The sequence below is a fragment of the Glycine soja genome, chromosome 8 (assembly GCF_004193775.1).
Source record: "Glycine soja cultivar W05 chromosome 8, ASM419377v2, whole genome shotgun sequence".
NCBI classification, from domain to species: domain Eukaryota; kingdom Viridiplantae; phylum Streptophyta; class Magnoliopsida; order Fabales; family Fabaceae; genus Glycine; species Glycine soja.
This window is the reverse complement of record NC_041009.1, coordinates 402,554-426,406: the sequence shown is the minus strand read 5'-3', so window position 1 is coordinate 426,406 and position 23,853 is coordinate 402,554. Positions and strand designations below refer to the sequence as shown.

At 30.1% G+C, this 23,853-nt stretch overlaps 2 protein-coding genes across 2 annotated transcripts; one reads left to right on the top strand and one right to left on the bottom strand.

Annotated features, from left to right (window-relative positions):
• Positions 1-7,939: 7,939 nt before the first annotated feature.
• Positions 7,940-11,418, bottom strand: LOC114420955 (patellin-3-like). Its single transcript, XM_028386676.1, has 4 exons — positions 10,095-11,418; positions 9,693-9,817; positions 9,457-9,592; positions 7,940-8,537 (listed from the first exon to the last, which is right to left on the bottom strand). The coding sequence occupies exons 1-4, from the start codon at positions 11,301-11,303 to the stop codon at positions 8,280-8,282; spliced, it is 1,728 nt and encodes a 575-aa protein (XP_028242477.1). The 5' UTR covers positions 11,304-11,418; the 3' UTR covers positions 7,940-8,279.
• A 7,696-nt stretch (positions 11,419-19,114) lies between these two features.
• Positions 19,115-23,183, top strand: LOC114420953 (serine/threonine-protein kinase SRK2A). Its single transcript, XM_028386675.1, has 9 exons — positions 19,115-19,854; positions 20,359-20,433; positions 20,535-20,636; positions 20,742-20,795; positions 20,896-20,988; positions 21,078-21,170; positions 21,444-21,548; positions 21,638-21,736; positions 22,576-23,183. Exons 1-9 carry the CDS (start codon positions 19,735-19,737, stop codon positions 22,888-22,890), a joined length of 1,056 nt encoding a protein of 351 aa, XP_028242476.1. The 5' UTR covers positions 19,115-19,734; the 3' UTR covers positions 22,891-23,183.
• Positions 23,184-23,853: the final 670 nt, after the last annotated feature.

The following is a 23,853-nucleotide window of genomic DNA, read 5'->3' as shown; positions in this document are numbered from 1 at the left end:
TCTATATATAAAAATCTATTAAATTGATTTTTATACATAAAAATATTATCGTTTTGATTCTTGTCATATTATACGCTAATAGTTAACTCTCACACACATTCTTAATTTAGTCCATGTATCATTCTTAATTATATATGATCCCTATACATATAAACATGCACATTCTTAATTTAGACGCTACCTATAATGTATGAGATCAAATTAAAATTGTGTTAGATGTACATGAACCAAATTAATTAAAATGTATTACCTCTGGTTTTTATTAATTAATTTATTAAAATTAAGAAATTTAGTTTAAAAATTAATTTTTTTTAAATTAATATATTTTTTAAAATATCATACAAACAAAACTAACAAATATTAATTAGTTATATTTCACTTATTGTCATGTTATTCCATAGCAAACCTTAACGAATGATACTTTTATAAAAAAAAAAATAATTGATGCATAACACATTTTAGATTAGAGCTTGTAAGAAATTCAAGACACGTTTTAAATTTAGATCGATTTTATAATAAGTATCAGAAGTTGTATAAAGGAATTATCAATGATAGAGATCAAACCGTACGTTTACATGCACAAGGATTGATTTAATAAATTTTTAAACATAGAAAATAAATTGAGAATCCACGACATGTAGACAAAATTATATCTTTAAAAATGAAAGTATTTTAATTAAAAAAATTGAAATTTTGTAAATTTTTAAATTCTTTAAAATTCTCAAATAGTCCATCTAAACACACACTAGATTTTGTTTTTTTCTTAACAAGAGGAACCAACAGCCGAAACCAGAAACAAATTAACTACACAGACCCAACTACAGCTGCACAATCTGCAGCAATAAAGTCCTTAATAAACAGAGACTAGACGAAAAGCAAAGAATCAAGAAAATGATACGCCCTTGCTTATAAATTTTCTTATATGATTTTGAAAAATATTTTTTCTCTGCACTCCTCAATTTTTGCGTAATCCATACGTTCACCCTTTTGATGTAAAAGGAAAGATATCTATATATATGAAAATTTTCTAATCCATACGTTCAAGACACTTTTTTTTATAATTTTACTGTAAGGTTCAGTGGGAGTAGGAATAATATTAATAAAAAAGTGTAAATTGTGCTTCTTAAATTTTTGTCGCAAAGACTTTAAAAACATTTAAAAAAACGAAACTAGTTCACAATTCTAACGGCATCGATCTATAAAACTAACGTCTTGATCAAAATAAAACATTTTTTTCTATGTTGGAGGCAATGTTTGAGCTAGCTAGTGTGGTATCTTTACTGCCTTACACTAACTCATGCTTGGTTACACTCAAGAATGTGTAGATTGAACAGAATAATCTGATTTTTAAATCTAAGGAGATGATCGATAAATCATGGCTGAGGCCTCGTTCGGTGTCATTTTATGGTATGTACGTGTACCTTGCTACATTAAACAGATTAACAACTGCGTGTGCATGTGTTTACTTTTCGGATTACATATATAGTATGCTGCTTAATTGAACTTCAAATATGGATAATCTTCCTCTTTCTCTAAGATTTTCTTGTAAAGAAAAACGAAAAAACAAGAAAAATTAAGATGCTCAATTGCGAAAATTACATCACGGAAACTTTATAATGAAAAAAATTATATTACAATAATTAGTTTTCATAAGACCAGTCTAAAGTAAGAAAAAAAAAAAAAAGAGTCTAGGATGACTTTAGAAAGAAGAAATGGGAGGAGAGGGTGAAAAAATAGTAGGATGCATATGGTGGCGGTAGTGAAAGAGGCCGGGTGGGGTGCCAGAAAAATGTGATGAACTCAATAATTCAAAGTTCAAACCAAACAAACAAATAAGTTTAGTTCGAATATTGATTCAATTAGTCATTTGCTTTCACTTCAAAATACAAAGAAAACCAATTTGATTGGTTCAGTTCTCAAATATATATCTTTTTCCAATTCGATGACCTAATAAACAACTTTTACATTAATACATTTTAGTACTTAATTTTTCTTTTTTTTGTCATTTCTTCCTTTTTCATCCATTTTAATCTTTTTGTAATCTTATTTAATATATGTTTTCAAGTATCTTAATTCAGCCATATTTATTATGTAATTTTTCATATTTTAAGTAAACGAATTAATGACATGTATAAAAGTGATAACTATAAAAAATAAATATCAAATAATATAAATAATTATTCATTGAGGAATAAGAAATACTTGTTTATCTTGTATTAATATAAAATAGGCAATAAGTTCAAATAGAAACTTAAAAATATAATAAATTACTTTTTATCCTTGACAACCTGAACTATATTAATTCGATCTTAATCAATTTGATTTAGTTTGGATTAACAAGATTTTTTTAAAACTTGAATCAAACCAAACAGATTAAATATGATCATTTTGAATTTAATTTTACCATAAATCCAAATCAAATTAACCTAAAAAACTAATGGCTCTAAAAAAGGAAGGTACAAAAAGAAAAAAGAATGGACCTCTCACCATATCTGATTTCGGGCTATTGTATCATGCATTTCCATTATTGCCTTTTGTACCTTCCATTGCATTTCAAAAAACTCATTCTAGAATATAAGTTTGTATCATGGAATTTTCAAAATACAATAAAAAAATACAAAATACAATAGTGAGTATACAGAAAATAAATATCTTAATTTCGTTAGAGTTAGCCCATGAGAAACTGAATGAGTGTTTAAAACCTAACAGGCCATGGACATTTGTGTGCCGAGTCCGATTTTTATTTATATGGGCCAGTTTTAATATTTTCAACCTAGCGATTTTCTTTTTCCACCCAACATTTTTTCCAATACACCCAACAATCAGAGGGAAAAACCAAAAATACTTTTATATATAACCATATAATTCATATGAGGCTTACAGATTGTCAATATAGGTCAATTATGTTAAAAAATAATTAATGTCGATATATACCACTAAAATTTCTAATGTATATTTAATACACATATAAGTTTATATAATAAATTTTATAACAAATAATTTTGATCTATTAATATATTTTTTACATAATAAATTTTGACAATCCGTATGACCCATATAGATTATGGGTTGGCCTTAGAAAAAGAAGAAGTAAAAAAAGGTAAAGTTGAAATTTTTAAAAATATGTGGGGTGTAGAAAGAATAACCCTTCAACCTAAGACTGCTAAATCTACCGGCCCATGCAGCCATGCTGCTCTTCCACTCTTTATGCTATATTTTACTTCTATGTTCTCTAATGGTTTCTTTTGAAAAATGATACTTGTATAACAGATGGTACAATAAAGTTTTCAAAAAAATGAGAGAGGAGAAAGAGAAAATTGAAATGAAATAAACGATATAATAAAGTAATAAACATATAAAACAATGTTGCATAAATTATTATAAAAATTATTTGTGTATCACATCTCGTTCATTTTTAGTGAGTTAACAACCAAAATTTGGTTTCAAAATTATTTTCGGATCCAACATGGATTTGTAGTACTAAGTAATGACTAATAATTCCAGCCCAATAAATCAAATATATTTAAAAAAATGAAAATGAATATTTATGGATGCTAAACAGCTAAAGTGATCATTGTAATATTATTTTAAAAAATTATATTAATTATATTGAAATTTTCATATTTCTAAACCACAGGCTCGCCAAGTGAAAGATTTAGAATAATATATAAGAGATTCTAAGTTGAAAAATCTTGGTGTGGTCATTGTAAACAAAAATAAAAAAATAAAAAAAATTTAAAATGTATAACCCAGGTGTATGAATTGTGGTTTTTTTGCCATGTCAAAACAATCTTAATTGAATGACGTAGCTGTGGACAAATAGAAGGGCAAACATGAGAAAAATAAAAGCAACTATAATTAAGATGACGAACATCTTTGGAAGCCATGCCTTTGGCTTTAGCACTTTCCCTTATCACAGAATCATTTTTTTGTCACTTCATTAACACTTGTGACTTGTGAACAGCAAAATTGACAACTCCTAGCGTTTAGAGACTACTGGATCATTTCACACATCATTTTCAACTTCAAATATTCCCCTTCGTATATAATTTTTTTCGATCGGAATTGGATTCCTCCAGATCCCATTACTCTTTCTAATTTCCTTTAATCTTTTTCTTTTCCAGAAAAAATTCTGTGTGACTTGACCCAAAGATATAACAATATTATTTTTCTTGTTGGCACTTTATATGAATATAAATAATGCAAGTAAATGACATGATAGAGGGAAATGATTGCCCCAAGACTTCAGTTATTTAAACCGGAAAAAAATGAAAAAGAAGTTTTTGTTTGGATTTTGAATGATGAGAAAAAAATAAAATTAAAAATTAAAAAAGAGAAAAGTTGTTTATTTTCTATTCTTAAATAAAAAATAATTAATATTCTTTCTTCTTATCTAATCGAGAAAAAGTGAGAGAAATACAGTATATATTGTCAAATGGTTTTTATATTTTTTAAAATAATAATTTATAAGTTTATCATTTCAACACATTTTCTTTTTTTTTTACACCTAAAAAACAAAATGTTAGATATGAAATAAATTGTTAAAAAATATTACCGATAGACTTCATCTAAATTACAAACAAGGTATGATTAAGTGGTTTATGTTTCTTAGTTTGATTTAATTTCTTTGTTATGTATTTAGAAGAACATATCTATTAAGAAAAATCTGTCATTTAAATGAATCAATCTTATGAGAGATTAATTTCTGATTTTCAACTGAGGAATATCCCAGGGAAAAAAAAACTAATAAAATATTTCCCTATCTTTTCTTATAATTAAACAGTAAAGATACAATTTGTCTTGAAATTTATCTAAACCATTTTTTATACTTTCACTTTTCCTTAAACAAACAAAAGCAAAATGAGCAGTGTATCCACTTATGCAAGTAACGTTATTGTTGATCTGTCAGGCATGATCAACAAGGAAAAAGTACCAAGATGTTTTATGCCTTTACCCAACTAAAGAAACAAAAACATTTCTATAACTTTGCTGCCTGGCTGGTCTAAATGATGGTATATGGTCGTCCTCCTCTTCCTGCACTTCATGCCTTAAAAGGATCAAAAGCTTGTTTAGAAAAAGAAGGCAAACAGGTGCCTAAAGAATATTTAAACAGATAAAAAAAGCAAGCTAGTTTAGAGTAATCAGTGGGCTTTATGATGAAATTCGGTGCACAAAAGATAAAGTAGCTAGCCACTATACTCATACACATTGAATATCTTTGGGGCCCTTTCAATGTCTTCATTTTTGTCAATTTACACATGCGAGTTGTTCTTCATGGCTGCCATATACAACTCCAAGATTCAAGGGTCGATACTTGATAAAACTTGACAGTACATTTTTACTGCTAAAAGCATATGATAGCTGAAAAGGGGGGAGGGGGCGCAGGAAATAGAGCAATGCTATTTTTTATTAATCCCTGTGGTACGAAAATGCATACGAAAGAAATTAAACCAATCAGAAAAATCTATAATAATACATAGGTGATTGAAAATTAAATAAAAGATGGCTTAGATTTAACCACGTCATTCGTGCATCACTTTTTCGTAACATCCAGCATTATCCAAAAAAATACTATAGACTATGTGTATAACTATACAATTATTTACAATACGTGGTTGTCTTGCTGATGATATATGAATTGTAATACTGGTTGTTGATAAAAAAAAAAAATTGTTATAAATACAATAATTACACTAATAATCTTCATGAGTAATCACACTTTGTCATTTATTTTTTTCTACTAACAACTAAATTAAAAAAGTAGTATATATCAATTTGTATCTTTTAATCAAGTGATTAAAACTTTAGAGTTTAAATTTTGGTTGATATTAGATATGAAATAAAATGTGTTAGAAGGAGAATTACTATTTCTACCTTATGTGCACTTATAGTCTTTCATAAAGATTAGTCTCCTCCATTGATTAAATGGATAAATACAAACAATGAAGGGATCTAAAAATTTTACTTAGTGGGATAATGAAATAGTTTATAATAAAATAATTTAATTTTTTTCCTTAACTTATTTTGCTAGTTCAATTTGGTACACTTATTATTTGCATATTCAATTAGGTCATGTTTTTTTAAAATAATTCAATTAGTCATTCTACTTTTAAAATATTCAATTAGGTACTTTATTTTTTAAAATGGGTTTAATTTAGTCTTAATTAGAACCAATTTAGGTTCTACTCATTAAAACTTTTGGAGCAAATAAAAGAATAATGAGACTAAATTGAATCTTTTAAAAATAAAGACCATATTAAATCATTTAAAAAATTAAAAAACCTAATTGATTCAAAGAATAACAATTAAAAATCATTTTTCCATTTCTTTATTCGGGAGATCGTATCAAAGTATATTTATGTGTCACTAACTTATTATGTATTTAATACTAAAGGTGTGAAAATAACAAAAATTAAAATAATAAAATGGTAAAATTATCAACATGTTCTCTCTTTTTTCTTAACATTTTCATTATTCATTTTTAAAATATATATATTATGGGAGCAAGACTTATTTTTTTATGGGGAAAAAATTCTTAAATATGTTTAAAAATAAATAAAAATTTTGTGAGGGCAATTAATCCCACAGCTCCTAACATACATCGGCTAGTGGGTCCAGAAAAATTAAATTGCACATATTTTGGCTTAGAAGTGAAATCTCTTGGCATAACTCTTGTTAAGAAGTGTCCTCTTTAATGATATAATTAAAATTGATTAAAAAAAAGCATGTATATTTAAGACAAATGAAGAATTAATTGAGAGATAGAATCACAATTTGAATGAAGGACGCCGGCCAGCAAGGAGAGTTGAGGGACGTAAACGGCAACAGCAAATGTCAACGATATTAATGGTTGGTAGTTGTGTTGTGTTGTGGTAGCCCAGAGTCATCCACCACAATGTATGTGGTTGGTGACAGCAAAAATACTTGTATGGCAATGGCTATAGAAAAAATAGATGAACAATAAAATATACTCTCTCTCTCTCTCTTTAAAAAAAATATTATTTTTGTTTTTCAAATTATTTTTAATTATGATTTCAAAAAAGTATTTATTATTTTTTAAATTAATTATTTTAAAATTTAAATACTAATAGAATACTAACATTCTTAATGGAAAATAATAAAAAGTATCAAAATGGAAATGAAAGATGAAATGGATTTATTTCAGTTTCTTAGCTGAAAAATGTTATTCACTTAAATTCCTATAAAATGGAAATGAAAGATGAAATGGATTTTTTTATTTATTTTTAAAATGAATAGTTTTTTGTAAAGTAAAGATTAAAGTGAATATTTTGTAAAGTTAAAGTAGAATGATAATTTAGTCTCCTAATAAACTTCTTTATAAATTTTAGGAAAATTTATTTAACTTCTTTATGAATTTGAAATTAGAATTAAATTTTAAATTTTAATGTGTGCAGCAAAATGGAATTGTTTAGATCTAATTTTAAGATTTGATTCCAGCTCTCCAATTCTAAATATCTAATGGGACCTAGTTGCTTTTTCAAAAGAGAAGAGACAATTTAGGTCGACTCATGGACAATATTTTCAACAGTTAAGTTGGTCAGTGAAATTTAGTCATCATACAATAAACTAAGAATTTAACTAGAATGTTATTTATAATTGACTAAAAACTTGATTTAAAATTTTTATTAAGAGCAGACAAATTACTAGTTAGTAGTTCCATATTTTATGCACACCAAACTGATATTGTGTTTAAGTAGACAGACAAAAGTTCCAATTCTCCTTCCTGGTTGAGGCAAGAAAGCAAAGCAAAGCTGATCTAAATCTCAAGTTCTCAACCACAATGTGACATATTAATACAGAAGTCCAGAGCCATGATAAACATTCACATCGCTTTTTTTCCCTGGTGGGAACACGGATCATGACAGCTCTCAAACTCACTTCGTGCTTAGGCACAGACAGAGCGACAGAGATAGAGAGAGACCCCACAAAAATTTTACATTATATTTATAACATACAGATAGGGCAACAGCCAACAACTCAAAAGATACCCCCAATTTGAAAAAAGGAGCTTGATATTTTTCTTCAGTGATAACAACAACTATTAAAATAATCATACCAACAAAAACACAGAAAGAGGTATATATAAAATTATATAATATGGTAGAAAACATAATAATCATTGAAACAAAATGGCAAAAAAAAAGAAAAACTTTATATTCATATATGAACAGCAGGAAAGTTGATGCAGGAACGTAAGCAACCAATTCAGGTAGTGATCTTCCTCTTCCCACTTGCACATACACATAACAATAATGATTTTAGTCAGAGAGGGAAGGCTTGGTCTTCAAGCGGTACAATAGCTTCTTCTTCTTAGAGCTTGTGTTGTCAATAGTGAGAACAACTTTCCCAGGTTCACCAACCTTAAAACTGTTGCAAAGAACTGGTTCTTCTGATGAAGCAACCTTCCTAGCCTTCTGGACAATTACTGTGTAGCTTCCTTCTGAGCTTGGCACAAATTCTGCGCCATAACTTACTTCCCATCCTATTACTCTGAGCTCCCAAGAGAGTAAGCAGTTCTGCACGTTCATACACACAAAAATTAATAAATAACATTAAAAAACCATTCTACCATATACATCAAGGCAAGCTTGCCCGTCAAGTCTTCTATCTATTCATCAATTGTAATAATAAGCTACAGTATAGGATTTAATTGCCACACGTGGCTTTAATTTGCAGAGTTAAAGTCCTATAACTGCTCCTAATAATAACTAAAAGATGTCGAGCATAAATATGTAACCCTATACATGAATGGACATTAATGTCAAAATCAACATCGTTAGGTAGTTATCAAGACTTGATAGAGGTTATAGGCTGTTGAATTTTTTTTGTCCTTTTAGGACTTTTGTTCTCCTCTTGAACCCACTGCCTCTTTCTTTTTTCTGTGTAATGTTTTTCCCATGGTTATAAATCCTTCCTAAATGTTGGTGGCACTTGATTTAACATGAATTTCTCTCATCAATCATTTTGAGGTAAAATTGAAATATCTGACAAGTTTAATATTCAAGGTTACTTTATCTTTTTGTACAACCTAACTAATCAAACGTCAAAGTGGTCCGCACATTTTATTGGTTTGCTAAACACAGAGAGAAGAAATTTGGCTATTGCAATATTGAGAAATGAGAATTATATGAAATAAAATTTAAATATTCCGACCTCCCAGCAACAGATAGCTAAACAAAGAAACTGCTTTCTATGTTTATTTTCCTTTTTCCCAATTGGAGTATACCCTTTCTGTGTTTATTTTATTTATTTGCTCCTGAATTCTTCTTCAGGCCAGCACAATTTGTGGCATAAAATATGAGAAATATGCAAACAATGAATAATAATAATATTGAGCAGAAAGGAATCCTATGAAAGATTTCCCCCATTCCAATGCTTCATTCTTTGGATTCTCAAAACCAATAAACTCGGACAAAAAAGCAAAGCAAAACTAACCTCAGTAACTGAAAATTCCACAGTATGTTTTGCTGCCGGCCTCACTGTGATTTCTGTGACAGCATCGGTATTTCCGAACTCCCCATCTTTGCCTAGTCCACCGTACTTCACCGGAAGCTGCTCCGGAGCTATATATCTGAAAGTGCAAAGGGACAAAAATCAAAATCAAAATTATCAACAAACCAAACTAAAAACAACAAAGAAAAAGGGCAAAAATTGAAACTTTATGTCCTCACCTCAAAAGGGTTTCCGTTGATTTGGAAGGCCCAGCAAAGACAAACTTGCTTTTAGTCCTCTGAGTAAGAAAAGGGCTTATCATCCTATTCACTGCCAGGTACCACCAAGGCACATTAATAAAAACCTGAACCAATAAAACAAAAAATTAGAATAACATACATCTGAATTTGATTAGCATGTGCATTGAATGTGTTGTATCTCAATCTCAATCTTTGCACTTTATCATTCAAATCCTTAGGAGCACCCAAAAGAGTTAACGAGCTAATAACCAAGACCACAAATCCTCCCAAAATCTCAATGCAATGGATATATAATATATCTCTTCTCTATTCAATCTAGAATACTAACTACTCGTACTTTTGAAATTCCAACAATGAATTGTAAGAAGTGCAAGGGAGTACCTGTTTGGCAACAAATTCAGGGTAATTGTCTTGAAGCAATTGTAGGGCATGTTTGGTGGCTTGTCTAAGTTCCCACTTGGCAAGTCCAGGAGAGTTCTTGAGGTCATTAACATGAACAATGGTGCATATGCCACCAGGGTTGAAATCAAGCTTCCTTATACTCTTCTCCAGGAACTGAATTCTCCACCTCAGGAACTTCTCCCTCTTCTCCTCATCAGAAAAAGTCTTCTTGTACAACTCCTTGTTCTGGAACTCCTCATATATGTTGTAACACACAGGGTGACCCTCCTTGTCAAAGCCGTGCATGAACACCACCTTCTCCAACTCATCCCCGAGCTTCTCTTCCATCAGCTCCTCCATCCCAAACTCCTTCCTCCACTGGATCGTGTTCTTCAGCATGGTGAATGCCTCCTTCACCTTGAACTCTCTCGCGCGCAGAAACTTAAGCAGAATCACATCGCTCCTCTCGTCTGCAAGCAGCGGTATCCCCCAAATGGAAGCCTCTTCAGGTGGAAGTGGCGGTGAAGATTCTTCTTTGGTGGCTTCTGGTTCTGAAGCTTTCTCTTCAGCTTGAGGCTGAACGGTAGAAGAAACAGCAACAACGGTCTCTTCAATGGCCTCCACAGTTTTTGCTCCATCATCATCCACCGCAGCTTCTTCTTCCTTCGTTTCTGTCACTTGCTCCTTTTCTTCTTCCTCCTTTTCCTCTTCCTTCTTTGTTTCAACATGCTCCTCTTCGGTTTTTGCTGGGGCAGCATCAGGTTTAGTTTCAGTTACAACTTCTTGTGGTTGTTGTTCTTCCTTGTTGTCAGCAGCAGTTGTTTGTGGTGGCTTCTTGTTATCATGTTTGGAAGAGAAGTGGTGATTGTTGAGAGCGTCTTGAACGAGCTTCTTGAGCTCTTGGAGAGCCTTGTTTTCGTTTTCTGGGAGGTCAGAAAGTTTGGTGCTTTCTTCAATGAATTCAGGGATGTTGTTGGTGTGGTCAGCATTGTTGGGTTTGGAGAGGTGAGTCTCGAGAGTGACGGTTTCCTCAACGGGCTTCTTCTTCTCTGGCTCATAAGGTTGAGGTTGCGAATCTCTTTCAACTGGAACTGTAGTTGTTGTTTTGTCGGGCTGTGGAACATCGGTTACCACCACTTCCTCCACTTGCACCACTGACTCTTGAGGAGGGGGTGGTGTGGTTGTCTGGTTTGGAGTCTCCTCAGCCATGTTGGATAGGGTGGTGAATGAATAAGGAGTAATAGGGTATGAATGTGAGATAAGGGGGTGTTTAAGGGAGACAGGGGTTATAAAGAGTGATGAAGGTGTAGTGTAGTGGAGGGGGTGTAAGAGAAGATCGTGTCGTGCCAGCTAGGAATGGGGAACCTTAACGTAAAAGATGGGACCCGTTTTGTTCTGTACATTGGTAATGTAACGTTGTAATTAGGCAAATCATCGGCGGTTTTGCCGGCTACACCTTCTCAATTATCCAACGTATCATGGTCCTACTTACCAGTTACTCACCCCTTCACTTTCCAACCCCAACTCACTCCTTTTCAACCAATCTAAATTTATTTTATTCTAACCACAACATTAATATAATAATACAATGTCATGAACAATTTGTGACATTTCGTTAAATTTACCCAAAAATACCATTTTTGAGTGTGGAGAAAGAAAAAAAAAGCTCAAAGGATTTTTTTTTTTTGGTGGAAAGAATGGTGCTTTGATTAAGCAGAATAAAAATATGATAAATACACGCAACCACAAAATATGGTAAGGAATAACGTTAAAAATTGATGAGAATGTGATTGGTACTTCTACGGTATTATTGTTACTGTTACCTAAAAGCAAGCAAGGATGCGTTGCACACTTGCACTTTGCATGCTTCTGTCTGTGTTCTGTTTTGTTGTCATTTGTGAATGTCTAGCTGTACCTATGATTCCATCCAGGCCATTAAAGCGTTCTACTTAGGCCCACACGACCACCAAGATATTAGATTTATTTTGCCAATAAGAATAAAACATTCCACTATCCATGTTCTGATTAAATGTTCATTTTTTTCTTATGGACACAGCACCAAAGAATATCAAACCACCAACCAATGCCCCAATGAGAGAATTGTTATTCTCCCCCCATTTTTGCTATCCTCAACTCTTTACTTTTCAAAAATACACAAAAAGACACTCTTGCCCTTTCCTATTTTCCTACACCCCCTTCCTCTTCCCCTTCCCCTCACTCCTCACTTCCCAGCACCCCACTTTCCCTCTTTTCCATTGAGTATTTTTCAACGAAATCATGTTTCCATAAAAGGATATTTTTGCAAAATAAAATTTAAAACACACTTAGGAGATGTCAATAAACAAATTTGGAGGTGAGAATAGAAATTCCCATCAAAGACCGGAATCCGGATCATCCAGATCATACACACGTGCTCTCTGTCAATATATACTAGATAAGAAGACCCAACACTTTTGTTTGGTCCCTTAACAATACCCTCTTATCTTAAAAAAAATACGGTGTTAAAAGAAAGGATAGAGCTATGTATGTATGCTTGGCAACTACCAATAGTAGAACTTAGCCCCTACCTCTTTGCAATTGTCTAGTGGGCTCAACTATAGAACACGATGGCCCATGATTTTCTCAACTTCTGTTTTTGATCCTTTTACTCTCCACTCTTTTATCTTTTTTAAATATTCTTGACAAAAATTAATATCTAACATAACTTGTTAAAGTAAAGAGTAATTTTTTAAATTTGTTACTCTATCAAGTTTGGACAATATAAGAAAGAGTATGCAGTAAAAAAAAGAGTCTTAAATTTGTTAATCAAGTTTTGGAAAAATATACTTTTAAGGTGATAACCAATGTTAGGTGTTAACTCATTCGCAAGTACATCAAATTGTCATAAGTACTTCAAAGTTCGAGTGTCAAATTCACGTTAACTTTGTTCGTACTTGAGTTTATGTGTATCCCAATTTTAAAGTAAGAGAAGAGTAAAAGAGATAATGAATTGTAGATACAACATTTAAAGAAAGTAAAGGATGAGAAGGATAAGAAATTTAAAATTAAAGATAAAGAGAGATAGAAAATAAGATAAAAATTTAAAGAGATAAGAGATTTAAAGATAAAAAAGTACAAGATAAAATAAATTAGAGATTTTAAGGTAAAAGATAAAGATAATGATAATATGTTTGGATGCTTAAAGATAAATTCAAAATTTAAAATATGTTGGGGCCTAATATGTTAAAACTACTTGTGATGCAACTTTAATCATTTTTCTCTAATTAATGTTATCTCGGTTTCTATTCACATATATTATGATACTTAATCTTTAGTTTTCTGCATGAAGAACCTAATTTATATATTTTATCTCCCAAATTCCTTTACAAAAATAAAATAATAAATCATTAAAAATAAAGATGCATGAAACAAGCTAAACAAACATCACTTTATTCCTAACCATGGGGTTTAACCTTTAGTAGTCATGAGAACTTTTATACTTTAGGTGTTGATGGGGATAAAAGAAAAAGAGGGATGAATAAAGGAGGAGAAGGGGATAATGAATATAAAAAGGATTTCTCCTATTTTAGATACTGAGACTTAGAATGTATTCATTGAAGAGTTGTGAGTAGTGTGTCTTTTTCCTCTAAGATACTTCTTTTATAGGTACAAGGTAACTTAAAATTCAAATCTCGTACTAAGCGAATCTTCTAAGCTTAGCAAGTATGACCGTGATCACATGTTTAACTTGGAATTTGCGCTAAACACGTTTTTAGGCTTCTTCGTGGGTCTTTTTTGCGCTAGACTTGGACGGGTTCAACATTCTTCAAAAACACTTGTAATTTCCTTCTTTTTGCTGGTCAAATAAATATTAAAATGATATTAAAATTCTTATTTTTCCATTAAAAACAACAGTAAAATTAAAAAATCTAATTATTTTTAATTAAAATTAACTATGAATTAAATCAAAATTTTACGAGATCGATTTGCTTCTAAAGTTTTCATTGTAACAAATATAATAAATGTGATACATGATTTATGTACCGTGGGGTATGTGTAAACTGCGTATTGTTGAATCCTTCCCGTTAAACTAATTGTACTTTTTCTTTTTCCTCTCCATGCCGAAAGAATAACAACCGGACGCAAAACTATCGTCGCATCACAAACAATGATCTGCCTATCTAAGCACTTAGAAATAGAGAGGCTGGAATATTCATCTTCCACGCCACTTTCCTCTACAACCACATTTCGACTCCATGATGGTTAAGTTGCCGTATAGATGATAACTTTTATAGGAAAATGGTTGGTGTTTTTCAATAGCTAGAATCTAACAAGGTCTGACTTATCTTTCCCTATCAACAAACTCTCAATTCATGCACAAGCTTACTGCACTTCGTCTTTGGCAGTCAGCACTTAAAACACCTCATTTGCTACTTAAAAACACTATCAACTTTGGTGTCATGCTTCAAACACCAAAATCCACATATATACATATTCCTGCTTTTGCAGATGTTGATTGGGGTGGCAATGCTGATGAGTGATGACAAAACCTTAACTTCAGCATATATCAATAATATCATGCACCTTCCTTGGAGGTAATCTCATATCATGGCATTCCAATAAACAAAGAAAAGTTGCAAGGTCATCCTTTGTTTAAATTTTTTTCTTAAAATAAGTGTTTTTTGATAAAATAAACAGTTTTATTATTTTATATTGTGTTTCTCTAAAGTATTTTTATTTAAAATAAATAGTTTTTTGTTTTTCTTAAAAAGTAAATTCTATATGTTTATTAAAAAACTACTTATATTAAAAGTGTTTATTTTTAAGATGTTTTTTTTTTAATTTAAACAAACTCAGCAATAATATATTTTTTATGCTGCTTTTTTTTGTTTTTTTAATGATTTATGTTGTTTTATTGTATATCTATTTTATATTACTAATACAGTGTGACAATATTATAGATAAATAATCTTACTCCTTATTAGTTAGAGATTCGATCTCCAAATTTGTGTGTATAAAAAAAAATACTATAGAACAAACGAATCTCTCAAATAAATTTTAGTATAGTGAGATATTAGTCTTAATTTTTTATTAAATTAAGATAAATACACTTATAAACAAATAACGTAAGAGAAGAAATTGAATTATGTTTTTAGAAATTTATTTTTTTTCTTAAAATCAAAAAACATGTTTATTGTATTATGAATATAAATCTCTAAAACACTTAGAGAGGTTTTGATACAAATTGTATTAGACAATGAGAAAAAAAACTTTTATTTGAAAAACAAAAAAACATATAAAATTTAAAAACAAATTCAAAATCCTTTCAAAGTCAAACATGAAAAAAACACACTAAAAATTTATATTGATTCAATTCTTGGCAATCATCAAGTTTTTACTAATTTATCAAAGTTACAAATATTGTTTAATATCACTTTTATCTCTTACACTTGCAAGTTCTATCCGAAACTTGTCTTAAATCCTAATATTCTGTCCTATCAAGTCACTGCTAGCTCTAAACAAATCAACATTATTTGTTGGAAGTTTGTTTACTAACTAAAGTATGATCATTTAATAGACAAATATATCACTCATACTTTTAGTCTCTTCTCACATGATATACAAGGTTTTTGAAAGCTTTGTATCTTTAGAAAAAACTACGTAAAGCTTTACAAGAAAGAATAGTTTGCGTAGATAGTTCGTTGTTTAAAGTTTCTTCTTGAATTTGTTGAAACATGTTTGTAATAAATGCACGTCCATTTTTCATGCAAAGTTCATGATAATAAGATCATGTGTCTTGTACTTGAGTAAGAAAGTCATTGCTTTCATCATAATAAGTCTACATCAACATCTTTTAGACTATGGATTTCATTTATTCTTCATATGACTTTGACAAATCCTAAAATAACATTTTCTACATAAAAATAATCTCAAACATAAAATGCTAATGAAGGTTTTTAATGCATTACTGCTATATTGGATCATCATGTGAATGCATTGTTTGAAATCTTTAAACGTACAAATATAAATCATGATTTGATAACATTTGATTAAAATAATTAGAGTATTGATTCGTTTTTAAAAATAAATGTCTTTTGACAACAATACAAAATTTATGATTTATATTAAATTAGTATATATTAATCATAGTTAATGATTTTTATATAATTTTAGGATAAATATTCAAATTCATCCTCAAAAGTATGATGAGTAACAAATTGATTTCAGAAAATTAAAAAAATACAAATATAATTCTTAAATGTGAAAAAAAGTGTGACAAATTAATTATGTCATTAAATTACGAAATTATTTTGTCATTAAATTATAATTTTTAAGAAATAATTTGATAATAAGTTATAATTTTCGAGAATAAATTTAATATTAAGCAACAAAATTTATATATCAATTCATGATTAAATTAACTACAAGATTAATTTATCACACTTTTTTATAAATTTAAGAAAAAAATTAAATTTTTATCGAAAACTAATTTATGACCATCTTATACTTTCAGCCCTTGAGGACAAGTTTAACTAATTATCATTAAATTTAAGACAAAATACAAGCCGTGTAGGCTGGACTCAAAACAAATGAATGGAAGAGAGAGAGAGTCAAGAGACCCATAACGAAAGATGAGAAGAAAAAAAAGTGAACCATATCATAGGTGAAGATAATAAATGTAAGCAAATGATTGGGCAATGAGTGGGAAGAACATGAAAAATTGAGAGATGACACATGATGACTGACAATCGCATGTGGTGAAAACGTGTGAGTGTGACGATGTTGCACATAGATTGAGAACAATAACGCTGAACATTTCTTAATTGTTTAAGGTAATAATACACACATTTTAAAAAATAATTCTCATTAATCATTAGTACTCTAACAACATTAGTTAACAAATTTGAAAAATATTTTTTTTTTAAAATTATATAAAAATATGTTTAAAAACTATAAAAAATTAGGTATTTAAATTAAATATTTTTCTCTTTTTCTTTTTTCCTTAGCGAATTAATATTTGTCAAAGAAATTAATTTTTTACTTAAAATGCATAATGATACATTTTCCTAAGATTCTTAAATGCAACCTCACGTTATTTTCAATTCCTTAACCAATATTTTGATTAGCAATGTCGTCAAAAATACTATTCGGAAAAAAAATCATAAAAAAATACTAAATAATTATACCAATTCTTATAATAAAATAACCAAATATAGTTAAAATGTTGTTTTTAGTTTTAGTGGTTTTAATTTTACTACATACTAATATACATTTATCCATGTTTCTTCTTGAGAATTTTTTTATAGAAAAATAATTAATATTTTTGTGAAAAATAATTTGAGCCATAAAACATTCTAAAATTATAATTAAAATGTGACAAAAAGAATAATTATATATAGTATAATTGATCAGGTTTTACGTTTTTCTTTAAATTCCAAATTAATAAGACTGTTTTTCCTAATGAATCAAAACATTAGGATAAAATAGATTAAAATGTAATTTTCGTTTTACTGTATTTTCAAATTTATAATTTTAATTTTTTTTTAATTGAAATATTTTGTCTTTCACTTTTAAAAATTATAATTATAATTCTCTTAATTTTTAATTAAAAAATTTAATCTCCTATTCTAAAAAATATATAATTTTAATCATTTATTTAATTTTAGACTTAATTCTATACTTTTTTTTATTTTTTTTAATAAATTAAGTGTGTTGGGATTTAAATAATTTTTAAAAAACATTTATTAAGTTGATAATAAATAAGAACGTTTATTGAGTATATAAATTAACATTTAAAATCTATCACACAAAACTAAAATTACAATATTTTTAAAAGTAAAAAAGACATGTTTCAATTAAAAGATGTAAGACTAAAATAGTGAGATTTAAAAAAAATAAAAGATAAAATATATTAATTAAAAATAAATGGACTGTTACGAATTTTTTTTAAAAATTAGAGACGAAAATTATATTTTAATAAAAAAATAATACATAATTTTTTACTACTATTTACAATAACAGCAGTAAGTAGTAACTGATTCCATAGTGTTTGAGGAAAGGAGTGTCAGTTAGCTAATTGCCAATCACAATCAAACGACGGTGTTGCTCTGCTCTATGTCGGCTATGGCCGACCGGATCAAACCCCGATCGGTCAACGCGTTTTCTACTTATCCACATTTATTTCCCTTTTTGACCCATATTAATAAAAAATGCTCAAATTTAATCAATATATTTAGAAATAAAAATTATTTTATATCTATTTTTAAGTGATAAAATTATTTAATGAAATATAGTATTTTGTTTACAAATGTTCTTAAATTATTCATTTTAGTAAATCACAATATAGAAAATCTTGTTATATTAAAAGTATGAAAAAGTATTTACTATTTTTAAGTAAATAAATATTTAATAAAAGACATCATTACTTCTTAAATAGTTTTTTTTTTCTGTCATTGTCTATCAATGGTATCAATTTTGAAAATTGATTTATATTTGAATATGATCTTTTGAAATCGAGTTTGATTTTATTTAGTTGGTAAATAAGATTTAATGATATCATTAATTATTTTTATAAATAAGAGTCAATTAAGTGTATTATAAAAAAAATTATTTTAATTTATAAAGAATAATAACATTTTCTTTTTACAAATTAATCTTTCTGAAATATACTATCGAATATTGGATGGTGCTTAAAACACATTATTTACATGAAATATTTTGTAAATTATTAATTTACTTATGGAATGATATTGTTTTTACAACATTCAGTAAAAAATCTCTATATTTTAAACAATGATATGATTATTTTTAAATTACAAGTAGTTTCACCTAGTTATATACAGGTTCAATTTAAACATAACAAAAATATGTTCATCGTTGTACCTATTTTTCACTAAAAATTAAACAAGTAGTGCAACCTAATAAAACTTTATAAAAGGATAGATGGACCAAAATTTTACACATGACCAACCTAATGTATATACGGGGGTTGCATTACCTATTAAGATTGATGAATTAATTAATTAAAGGGTGGAGTGATTTTTGGGCGAGTGAAAGAAAGAAAAGATGCTGTTAAATTAAAATTAAAAAATAAAAAGAAGGAAAGGTAGCTTGTGAAAACGACAAAGAAGATTGAGGAATGAAGAGAAAGGTGTCCCTGTCCTGTCCCCTACAGCATCGGCGTTGTAAGAGATCCCATTCCAAATTTCCAATCTCAATTTCAGTTCTCATGTGTGAATTCACAAACTCAAAAATCAAAAACCAAAAGGGCACTGACTAATTTTCACAATCAACTGGATTCAAGCTGGTTTTCTCTTCCTCTTCTTCATGTTCATTGATTGGATCCCATCCCACCCCAATTTTCTAATGCTTTGTCTCTCACTCTCCCACGTGCACTTTCCTCTTCTCCGCTCTAAATAATTCTCCATTCTCTCTCTCTCTCTCTCTCTCTCAATACAATATTATATGTGTGTGTGGAAAAAAGAACCGTTTTTCTTTTCAGCGAAAGCGACCACCTTTATATTACCCTTTTGATCAGAGTGTAAAATGGTGTTGTGATTCTACGAGGGTCTTGCATGCCCCTTTGAGTTTCAAGTTTCAAGTTTGAGCCCCCTTTCTGTAATCCATAACCATAGCTTTGGTTGAGTTGAGGGATTTGATTATGGATAAGTATGAGGCTGTCAAGGATTTGGGAGCTGGGAATTTTGGGGTGGCTAGGCTCATGAGGAACAAGGAGACCAAGGAGCTTGTTGCCATGAAATACATCGAGCGTGGCCAAAAGGTTTCTTTCTCTTTTCAATTATGTATTTGTTAATTTTTTTCCTTTTTTTTAATCTTTGATTTATTACCACTCTAAAGTTTTTCATTTGAGATTATCAATGAAGGACTTGTGAGGTTGGAGCTCTGATTTGTGAAAAGTGAAAAATCTAAACATGTGCATTTGTCACAGTTTCGTTACACGTGATTGAAAGAAATAATGTAGGAGGAAATGGAAATAAACTACTTAGTTTTTAGATACGAGGCAGCTCCTTCCCGGAGAGAGTTGATTGTGATTACTGATTAGAATTAAGAAATAAAAAAAAATTATCACTTAATCTTTGAGTTAGTAAATCCAACACATGGCTTGTTCCTTTGCTTGTATTCTTCTGTAAGGCCGAGCAGGCTAGATGGGAAAGCATGATCCTCCTATTTATTTCTTGTTTATATTTTTTATATATGAAATTGAAAAGCTATTGTTTTGGTTATCTGTGATTATAAGTTTTTTTGTCCCCTCCTCCAATTCCAGATTGATGAGAATGTGGCAAGAGAGATTATCAACCACAGATCCCTTCGGCACCCCAATATAATTCGCTTCAAGGAGGCAAGGACCTTATTTGTGAACTTGTTGGATCACTTAGTGTTGACTATTGAGTACTCTAATTAATTATGTACTCTTGTTTAAATGGGATTTTGGTTATGCAGGTGGTTTTGACCCCCACCCATTTGGCCATAGTGATGGAGTATGCGGCTGGAGGAGAGCTCTTTGAGAGGATATGCAATGCTGGCAGGTTCAGTGAAGATGAGGTTGACAACTTACTCTCAGTATTTTCTGCTTTATTTCACACTCTTGCTTTTAGTACCATTACTATTGTAGCCATATCTCATTTATTTTTCCATTTGATTGTTCAGGCTAGATATTTCTTTCAGCAGCTGATTTCTGGTGTACATTACTGTCATGCCATGGTATAATCATGCTCAAGTTCTTGAGAAATTATTGGATTTCCTGTACTCAGAAATACAGAGTGAGAACCTATCCTTTTACTCTTTTTTTTTTTTTTTGCAGCAAATATGTCACAGAGATTTGAAGCTAGAAAATACCCTTTTAGATGGAAGCCCTGCACCCCGCCTGAAAATTTGTGACTTTGGTTATTCCAAGGTACTGGAATGAATACCATCTACTTTCAAAGTTCTAATAATATTTACTTTAGCCTTCATATCTCTGAATGTTTCGTACTTTTGGTTTAGTCATCATTACTTCATTCACGACCAAAATCAACTGTTGGAACTCCAGCTTATATAGCACCAGAGGTTCTTTCCAGGAGGGAGTATGATGGCAAGGTATTTACTCTACATATAATTGGTTCTTTATAGTTCCGTACATCTTTATGTGTGTGTGTGTGTTGGATGCTAACTTTATCTTTCTGCCTTGCTGCATGTCAGAATCATTTGTTTTCTTTGAAAGGGGGGAAGGGATTTGTTTTCATTTCTTGCTAAGGCTTGCTGATCTATAATTTTGTAGCTTTGTTCCTGGAAAAGTATTTTATATGCTTCTATTGGTAACCAATATATATTCAGGATTCTATTAATTTTCTATTCTAAAAATTATTTCAGTTGGCTGATGTATGGTCATGTGGAGTGACTCTTTATGTCATGCTGGTTGGAGCTTATCCCTTTGAGGATCAGGATGACCCTAGGAATTTTAGGAAAACAATTCAGGTATACTACCATCCTCTTAATACTGATTTTCATATTGTTTCATATTACAATCACAGCATCTTACCCCCATTTCTTGCCCTCTTCTGCAGCGTATAATGGCTGTTCAATACAAAATCCCTGATTATGTTCACATATCTCAAGACTGCAGACACCTCCTTTCTCGTATATTTGTAGCAAATCCATTAAGGGTATGTTATAATGCTTTACTTTTTTTTCTTCTATTATTACATTTTGGACAGACTATCATGTCTTTTTAGATCATGCATGCATTGTTTGTATTATATTCCAGAAGTACACTTTTGTTATTGTGTTTACTTGAAAACTCTTGTGAATCATTATGTCAATGAAAAATAATCAAAAGAAATTTTGCTGGAAAAATAAACTCTGTTGACTGAAAGCTATACCTAGTGAGAAATTCTACACCCATGACCCAACCCCTATTCTATATTTATCATCTGGTATCCTCTTGTTTAGTTGATTGGTAAAGCTCTCTTGTTTTCATTTCTCTTGTCAGTTTATACCAGAACTTGAATTTGGTGTTCTTTTCTCTCCCTTGCACTGCTTTCCATATTACCTTGCTTAGATTTATGTCGGAGAGCCAGATATTGCAAAATTTGAGGCATATACAATTTGAATAGAATTCTTATCATATTTTATTGAGAACTTATGGTGTTTGCCTTTTGCAATTTTGGTGCCATGTAGTGACTCTGAAGAATAACTTTGCTGGCTATTGGTTGTATATTTTTATATGAAAATTTAACAGATTTTTTTTTATTCATATTCCATTAAGTCCTTATTAATTAAATTTTTTGTAAGGTTTTTCCATCTATATACAGCTCCCTATTTTGATGCAGCTAATGTTGTCTTCAGTTCATTCTCCAGTTTTGATGCATACCTAAGTAAAAGACAATATTTTAAACATAAGCATGGTGCTTTTGAAAATACACTTGCTACATTTGATATTAGGAATCAATATCTTGTTTACGTCAAGCTAACTGCCAGACCTTGTTCTCTTTATGGTTTACAGAGGATCTCTCTTAAGGAAATTAAGAGCCACCCATGGTTTTTAAAGAATCTTCCAAGAGAGCTGACTGAATCAGCTCAAGCTGTCTATTACCAGAGAGGCAATCCAAGCTTTTCAATTCAAAGTGTGGAGGAGATCATGAAGATTGTGGGAGAGGCAAGGGACCCTCCTCCAGTATCTAGACCTGTCAAAGGTTTTGGCTGGGATGGCGAAGAAGATGAAGGGGAAGAAGACGTGGAGGAAGAGGAGGACGAAGAAGACGAGTATGACAAGAGGGTCAAAGAGGTTCATGCAAGTGGAGAATTTCAAATCAGTTAAGCACTATAATAATTCTTGTGTACTTGGTTAAAGTATTTTTTTTAATGCTAGAAGTCATCTATTTATGTGTACTATAATTTATAATAACTACTACTATAAACCATCGAGGCAGCCTAACTTATGGCACTGTCCATGTAATGTGTTAGTATTTTTTACCTGTATCATCATCGAAGCCGTGTATGAGAACAGTAGTTATCTGATAACTTCAAAATTACTCATGCCTGTTATAACCTCCATAGTTAAGCTTTAAATGCTTTTTAATAATATAGTAGATGAAAGAATGGTCTCAGTCATGTATGGTGCCTAAAGTTCTTGTACTTGGTTTTGGCTTACTTTGAGAGTCGCATATCATAGCAAGCGTATGAACTTGCTCAAGTGTGAAATTAATCTTAACCATATAGGATTGGTAAAAAGGAAAGAAATAGGATGAATGAAAATAAAAAATAGAGGATAAATAAATAAAATAAAACAAAACAAAACGTATTTAATTTAAGAGAAATAGAAATAAGTGAATGTATGGGTGAGAAATGTAGTGAATATGGAATGTGAGTTTTACAATTTTAAATTTCTCTCCTCTCTTATTTTCTTATAACCAAACACATCATTTTTCTCTACTTATTTCCCTTTCTCTTCTTTTTATTTTTTCTCCTTCAAACAAAGCATGAAGGAGATGGTTTATGAATATGTAAAGATATTTCAACACTCAAATCATTGAGAACGCTCAACATATAGTGATAACATGAGAGAATGTATGTGTGCTTAGTAGTGTTGGCAAGACTTATTTTATAACGTGGATGCTAGTGATCAGTCATAATCATAACATTATAATATAACTTTGAGATGATTTTTTTTTGGGTGAACCTAACTGAATATAACATTATAATATACCATTATAATACTATGAGATAATCCTAATTCCTTACTGAAGATGGGCTCCATTTTAAGTGTTGAATATTATAAAGC